At 45.2% G+C, this 8,319-nt stretch overlaps 1 protein-coding gene across 1 annotated transcript in view; it reads left to right on the plus strand.

Moving 5' to 3' along the window:
- Nucleotides 1-8,031, plus strand: part of Slc7a14 (solute carrier family 7 member 14) — a 119,278-nt gene extending 111,247 nt beyond the window's left edge. Inside the window, exon 8 of the mRNA XM_055626046.1 lies at nucleotides 1,200-8,031. Within this exon, the coding sequence (XP_055482021.1) occupies nucleotides 1,200-1,522 (323 nt within the window). The 3' untranslated portion in view covers nucleotides 1,523-8,031. The remainder of the gene's footprint in view (nucleotides 1-1,199) is intronic.
- The last annotated feature ends 288 nt before the right edge of the window (nucleotides 8,032-8,319 follow it).

Raw genomic sequence — 8,319 nt, forward strand, 5'->3', positions numbered from 1 at the left:
CAGGGATGGCTGGGGAAAGAGGCCGACTGTCCACAGAATGGGGCTTCTTCTCGTCTTGATTATTGAACCACCTCATCTGAAGTCACATGTAAATGAGCATTCACGTGGGACAAAAGTATTTTTACACCCTTCGCCCATTTGCACATGAGATCTAGCCGCATACTTCTCACCAATTTTCCAGCTATGCTCTTTGCAAATCTCTGACCAGCCAATCCATTCACTGGCTACAGCTCATGAATAAGTAAACAACCACACACCTGGACCCAAAGGCAGCATGAAGAGTGAGTCACCGGGCCTGGCTTGATCTTTTGAAAGCTCAAGCCCACACCCAGTGGCACACTTCCTCCAATAAAGCCACACTTCCTTAAAAATATATCTATGAGCCTATGGGGGCCATTCTTAACCTCACAGGACCTGTATCACTGATCTGTAAGTACTAACCAGGGCAAAAGATACAAATTCCTGGCATTAGCGCTGTGAGAGTAATGATGGGAGGAAAATAAGGGCAAAGGTGACTGAAAGGGCCAGATGCTGTCCAAAGAGGCAGCTAGCTCTCACCTCCAGCTAAAACCTGACCCCTGAGGAGTTTGAGGGCACAGCCTCAAAAAGCTTAGCAGAAGCTGTAAATGGGGGCTGCTTTGTGCAAGTTCTCCTCAGCTTATTCTGGGTCTGCTAGTGCTTTGTTATCGTTTTCTGAGGCAGGATCTTACCACTCTGGCCTTGAACTCCTGTCCTCCTCCCTCAGCCTCCGAAGAGGCTAGGGTTACAGCCAAGCCCACCACACTCTGAGATCTGCCGGGCCTGTGGGTATGTGGGTGAGCGTGGAGGCTGTGCCTGTTGGTGAGGGGCGGGCGTTTGTACCGAGTATGCGGCAGCCAGAGGTCAACCTCGGGTGGCTGTTCTCAGGAGCCACTTACCTTAGATGTGAGACCGGGTCTTTCACTGGGACCAGGGTGGCTGGCCATTGAACCTCAGGGATCTGCTTGACTCCACTCCCTCCCTAGAGCTTTGATTATTAGCTAGGACCACCATAAGGGCCTCTTTATGTAGACTCTGGGGCTGGAAAGGACATTTAATTCAAGTCTTGTAAACACTAAGAGTGTCCATCAGCCCAGCCCCCGTCAGGTGTGATCTTCCCCCAGTGGCCCCAGGGACCCTAAAGCAACTGCTTATTCGTTTGTGCTCTCCCCTCCTAACAGGTATGCTCATTTACTTTGGGTACGGCATCTGGAACAGCACCTTGGAAATCAGCGCCCGGGAACAGGCCCTGCACCAAAGCACGTACCAGCGCTATGACGTGGACGACCCCTTTTCCGTGGAGGAAGGGTTCTCCTACGCCACCGAGGGCGAGAGCCAAGAGGACTGGGGTGGGCCAGCTGAGGACAAAGGCTTCTATTACCAACAGATGTCAGATTCGAAGGCAAACAGCCGGACGAGTAGCAAAGCAAAAAGTAAAAGCAAACACAAACAGAACTCAGAGGCCCTGATTGCAAATGATGAGTTAGATTGCTCTCCGGAGTAAGGCTAAACAAGGGAGCCTAGAAAGGGTGGTTTCTCAGTAAATCAGCCTGTGTGCTAGATGGTGGAAACTTCTTCCGACTCTCATTTCACAAACCCAGCCTTCCCCAAGGTCCATCCCCAGGCATAACCTGTCATTTGCTATTTTTGCTGTTCAGGGGAATTCTGTTGAAGGGTTTTACCCAGGGCCCTTTAACCGGCCCTCTTAAAAAAAAAAAAAAAAAAATCACAATCAAAAGACTACATGAAATTCTTTGTTAGCGAGACGCCCCAGCCCAGCCTTTGGCAGCAAATGTTTGCTTTGCTGGATGGCTCATGTGCGTCTGACTTAGATGGGAGGAAGCTTCCTCCAGCCCTGCTGAGACTATAGGCCCTCCGAGGGAAGCCGCAAAGGTGGCTGTGGGTGCAAGGCACCTGTCCACTCGCCCCGAAGTCAGTAGGTCAGGCTGTTTCAGGACTTCCTCAGTCAGAAACACTGTGTCCTTACATCTCACCTCCGCGAAAACCAACCACGGAGGAGACCGGGCCTCCTCTTAAACTCACCAAAGTTCTTACAGTTTCCAAACTCTAATTTTAGGATCCAGAAAAGACAGAGGACTCTGAGACCATATCCCCCATAAAGCAACCATGCAGACACGATAGTATAGTAAGAGGCACATCAAAGCTCAAGAAAAAATAACAAATAAAGGCTTACATAGCCATCTCTTGCAGAGGTCAGAAAGGCATTGGCAGAAAAGAACTGTCTGTCATGCATTCCCTTACACCAGCCTCTAGGCTTCTGCTGATATGGTGAAAGAGCAGTGTGATTCCATGCCTCTGATATGCCTGGAAGAAGCAGGCTATTTGTTTTATAATCAGATAAAAATCTTTGCAAGAAGAGGTAACCCAGCCACTGAGATCACATTGCAAATCCTACTTCATATTTCTAAAATTATCAAATCTGCAGGATTTTTTTTTTTTTTTAAGTTAGGCAACTAGTGCTGCTTTGAAAACCGAGCTGTGAAAGGCCGGGCACTTAGGCCATCAAGCTGAGAGAGCGCCCATTCCCCCTTGGTCCTCACTCCTCTGGAATAGTTCCCTTTATAGTACTTTTCCTGTTATTTCCCAAATCCTGAGGCCCAGGGAAATACTACCTGGTGAGGTTTAAGTGTAGGCCACCAAAGGGATTCTTAAAAGAATTTGCTCCAAAACAGGATAGATGAATTTGTAACAGGAACAACATGTGAGTTGTATCTCCCTCCCCGGGGAGCCGCGCATTCCATAGCTTCAGTGGCATGTGTAGACATGCATGTGAAGACAGTTTTCCTCATACCAAGGTTTCTGTGAGTATTTCCTGGAAGCAGGGCAAAACAAGCAAACTTCCTGCCCTCTTTTTTCCTCAATTCGCCATCAGCCAAAAAAAGATTTCTCCTGAGTATCAACTTACATTCACATCTTTTCTTTCTTAAAGTCTGAAGCTCATGCTTACTCGGCATGTACTAGAATGACAGAGAGAAGGTATGCTCCCCGGGGAGCGAGCTCACTGAAACATACCAATGGCTAAGTGGTGGGTACGAGGAGACCCGAAACTTTCGCCCTTGGAGCATTGGCGCCCGTGACCAAAGCAAGAGGCTTCAGCATAACAGATAAAGATCCGCTGGAACTATTGTTTGAGACAATGCTTTTCAATAAATCGCAAACCATGCTCCTAGCCAGTGTATGCCGTGGCATCCAAATAACTACATTTTTAGATCTTGTCCGTATTGATTATGTAGAACCCTGGCTTCCAGCACTCATTGTATCATTTTTATGTGATGTCTGACAAAACTGTGTTTCCTCTTGCCTAAACTTAACCATCACGGTGTAGTGCCTGGCCTGTAACAATTCACCCTGGAGAATTCCCTGTAAAATATTTATGAGTCATGTTTGTTAAAACTAAGTTTAAACTAAGTGTTTAAAACTAAGTGACTTAGGATGCAAGAAGTCTGCCTGGTTAAATAGCATCCATTCAGCTGGAGCCACGTTTGTTACACGGAGTGAGGTTCTCTTCCTTAGATATGTTTAGGAAATACGGATACAGAGTGACAATCCGTACCTTGGGTGGAAAGTTTCCTGTTACTGGTGGTGTTTAGTAGCAATGGCCTGGCGGCAGGTGTGCGGTTTCCGTAGAAGAAAGGGCGCGGGCTTTATTAATGCCGTTGGTGTTGATTCTGTGAAGAGCGGTGAATTAGTCTCATTTCAGAAGCTGTTTTTCTCAGTTAGTAGCTTTGGATGTGTTTAAGCTTTGCTCTCTTCACTTTTCTAAAATTGTTTGGGTCATCTTCTTAGCTATCTTGTTCTTCTAAAAATGTGATTTGGAAAGTTTTCTCAGGTACATAAGCATGTTTTTATCATGTTTCTCAGCTCCTATGAAAGAGTTCCAGGTTTCACAGGCAGTTTTCCAGTACCATCAACCACTCAAATGAAAATGTTAGGGTTTTCCTAACATAGCTGAGCACTGTATTTGTGAGACTGCATTAAAATAAGATCATTTTATAAATATTTATCTTAGGAAAGCTCTTCTTGGGGCGGGGGGGGGGGCTTCAGTGTGTGTGGAGCCAATTATTTAATGTTTTTCTATTCTATTTATTTACCAATATGCTGCAACGTTTCAGAAAGAGTGGAGGCAGCTACTCAAACACCCGAGCTCCGAAACAAAAGGGAAGAGCACAGTCAAAACAGAGGGAGAAAGGGAGGCACAAAGGCAGAGGTGTGTGGTGCACAGGTGCAGAGCTCTCAAGGCTTTGCTAAGTTCTCCAGTGCAGGGCGTCTTAGAAAATAACAGACTCGTCAATATTGAATGATAACCATTACTGTTCTGTGATTAAAAATAAGCCTTCTCCCCACCCCACCCCCATGAGGGCAGCGTGTTTAAAAAACACAGACCATGTAAGTCCACAGAGAAGCTTCAAACCTACATTACACAGCTATCAAGAAATATCTGTCAGGCCGTGGTGGCACACACCTCTAGTTCCAGCACTTGGAGGCAGAGGCAGGCAGATCTCTGAGGTCAAGGCCAGCCTGGTTTTTAGAGCAAGTTCTAGGACAGGTAGAGCTACACAGAAAAATCCTGTCTTGAAAGACAGGGAAAAAAAGAAGTATCTTATGATTGGTTGCATGGAAAAACTGAGCAAATGAATGAAATAGAGGGAATAAACTATTTAGCAGCCAGTCCTAGAGTGCCTGTTGTGTGTTATGGCATATTCCGATGCCATAAGTGAAAGGCTTGGCTCTTAAGAAATAAGGTCTATAGGGCCAGACAGGCAGCTCGGAGGGTCAAAGGCTTCCTAGCTTCAGTCTGATCCTTGGAGCCTGCACAAATATGAAGGACAGAAGGGACTCCCACAATTGTTCTCTGACCTCCACATGGGTGTTCTGGAACATATGTTAATGCACACACACACACACACACACACACACACACACACACATACACCATGCAGTAATCCTAAACAAAATTCTTTGAAGAAATTGAATATATTTAAAACAGTATTGAAGATGGCAGATGAGATAAAGATGAAAACATGCTTTTTAGGTTCAAATGTGGAAAAGACCTCCACACAAAAATCAGAGAAAACAGTGTGCACCTGCAGCCTGTGGAAGTAGCAGCATCTTAACGAGGCAGAAATGGAATTGGACTCTGAAGACGCAGACTGAGCGCTGCCCTTGAGTACTCAATTCTTTGCCTTCCTCCAGGAGAAGGAAGGAGCTGGTTTGACTGGAGCTATAATTTACATGTGAGTCACATGTGACACAATAAGAATAGTGCCAGGACTCCAATACAAGTCCACAAGTTCTCCGTGGGTGGGGAGTGCCTGGGGAGTGAGTCAGGCAAGGTTGAACTTGAGAAAAACTGGGCGCTGGCATCATTGCCCAGGTGAAAAGCGAACAGGTCACGTACAAACTCAGAGTTCATTTAACATGGTAACGAAAAAACTTCATACAGTTTTTAGTAATTCCTTTCTGTGACCAAATCTAACAACGGATATGGCTTATATCCTCTAATCTAAATAGTAAGACTTGCCCTCCTGGCTTGACTCAGCTTGAGCACAAGGCTGCTTTAGACTAGAGGGAGAAGCTGAGTGTTGGAATTATGCAAAGAATCCGGTCCGCCTCTTAGTAAGAGGAAATCCTGTGCCTCAGTACTGGTCATCATGCTAAAATTCAGTCACTATTAGTAAAAACAGACTCAAGAGAAATGTCTACACTGCTGGAAAGGCTTGAGAAATTTGACACCCTTTAAATCAGGCTTGTTGGAAACCACATTACCAGAGAGTCCCTCTTCTAAATATATAGAATCATAAATAGAATTTCCATCTGTCTTAGATAGTAGGAGAAATCAAGGTCCTGTTTGCCACTGTTTTTACCATGGGTTTGCCTACCTTTATGTCTCATGTTAAAATGTTCTGGGCTATAAAGTCAAAAGTCAGGAAATAAGCTGAAGCCAGAGCTGGATCAGTTCCTGGGGGGCATGGTCCACTCTTGGACTCCAGCCTCCACACAGGGAGTGGGCCAGAGAATGCCTTCTATTTCCTATGAAGAGGACAGAGGAGAGGGAGAGGGAGGAAAAGGTACCCGGCCAGGGTTCTGGGACTTCCCTCCACTCTCACACCTGTTTCAAAAAGACCTGAGAAGACAGGTGTTTCCAAAGCGTTTTTCCGAAGCCACTGCAGCCCCGTTCCCGGGTACTTTAATGCTGGTTATTTGTTTATCCACAGAGAAGCCCTTTGGAGACCCTCTAGCCAGCGGTTAATCAGCAGTGGCCTGACCATGAAAGGGCCCACAGTTTCAGTTAACATTAGTTCAGGCTAGAAACAGCATCCCAACCTACAGACACCACTCCCAGAGCTGCATTTTTAGTTGGAATGCTGACAGGCAGTGAAAAGCGCCTGCCAGTCCTGCATCCTGCTTCCCTTTCTTTAAGACTTTAGAACAGAGACCATCTCGTTTGCTTTTGCTTTCTGTTTCCTCAAAAGTGAGTTCCTTTCGGAAATGCTTTCCCAATCTCACCGAGCCTCTCACTCTTCTTCAGCAGCTCATGAATCATTCTGAAACACATAGGCACATGCCTTTTGCCAAAATTACTTCCCCAAGAAATATAGAGCATGAAGCTGGCGAGATGGCTCACTGGTGTAAGTACTTGGTGGTCTTCCAGAGGACCTGAGTTTGGTTCCCAGCACTCACATGACAGCTCACAGCCACCTGTAACTCCAGCTCCAGGCCCAACGCCCTCTCCTGTCCTTCTCTGGCACTGAACTGGGCACATGCTCACACACAGCCACATACACATAATTTTATTTTTAAATAAAAATACTTCTTTGAAGAAGAACGGGATGTCCTTTTTTTCCTGTTTAGGGCTGAAAGCCCCAAAGGGATCAGTGGAAGCCCATCAGAAATGCAGACGTATTCTGCCATATCAGCTAGAATCGTGTTGAAATCACTTGGCAGCACTCTGCGTGCATGGAATCAATCACACAGCCCAACCGAGACTTCCGTAGAGACACCTAGGTTGGAAGTCTCCTGACCACAGGTGGCTCTAATCTCTCACTCCTTAAGAACATTTAGTGCATGTAGGTTCCCCTAAGGAAGAAAAACAGTGGTCTGTTAGAATTTAGGGAATGGGTGGCCTGGATTTTACGTTTCGAACTTCCTCTGCTCTTTCGTTTCTGTTCAGATTTCCTGACGTTAACACTGGTGGTACTGGCTCAAGGAAACTGGTCCATGAGGACTTTGTCTTAAGTGTAGACTCTAAAGGGCTGTGTTCATTCTGGGGCTGGGATGATGTCCCGGTCCGTGGACACAGACTGAGCACCCGTGGCAATGGCTGATGCACACGGCAGTGGCCTTGTTCACAGTCATAAATTTACACTGGATATTGTAAGCGTCCACTCTCCAAAGCAGAGACACTGTTAATGTTATAAAAGCACCTAAATACCTCATCTATCCAGGCTGAGAGAAGGAGCTGCAGGCTTCTGAGAGAGCGGCTGATACCCTCTTTCCACGTAGTCACAACCACCAGGACCCCGCATCCTAGTTTTTCTCACTGTGGAAAAGTAACACGACCATTCAATTCGCATCCCAAAGTTACAAATGCAAACTGTAAATTCCATGAACTCGTTTCGGTTTTGTTTGGTCCTTAAAAAGTACAACTTGCACTTGCAGATGGTGATTTCTGGTGTGTTCTCTGCTACTTTCTTTTTCTGTATGGAAATGCTGTATTGTTAACGCGTGTTTGTTTTGTGGTTGTTTTTTCTTTAATTCCCATTGGTGCACTATACAATGGGGTGTTGTAATGTACCATGAAGAACGAGATGGTATGCAGATGTACTATAAGTGTGTTTTGTTTTCAAATGACTGTGGTGTTGACAATATTTTGATTCATCAAAATACTAAGGGAAAGTTATAAATTTACCAAAATGTGTATATTTTAATAAATGCATAAAGCTTTATTGTGTGCCTTTACATTTAAATTTTCGGTTATTAAAAAAAAAAGTCAGAAACGAAACTGTCTTGCTGTTAAATATTCATAGTAATTTAAGGCTTTTATTCGGAAGATTCCAGAAGAAAGAGGAGGGAAACAGGAGCTCCTCCTGCTATTTAAGCTGACCTGCCTGAGCTGCTGCTCTCTTCCATCTTCCATGGAGATGAGTAAGTGACTCTAGCCTTACATGTTTACGGATCCTTTGTAGAAAAGATAGAAATGTGCTCTCACTTAAAACTACTCGCGTGATTATGGAACATCCATTTTTCAGCCTCAAAATATTTTAAAAATCACAGTAATAA

The sequence above is a fragment of the Psammomys obesus genome, unplaced genomic scaffold (genome assembly GCF_907164565.1).
Source record: "Psammomys obesus unplaced genomic scaffold, mPsaObe1.curated_primary_1811, whole genome shotgun sequence".
Classification (NCBI taxonomy): Eukaryota; Metazoa; Chordata; class Mammalia; order Rodentia; family Muridae; genus Psammomys; species Psammomys obesus.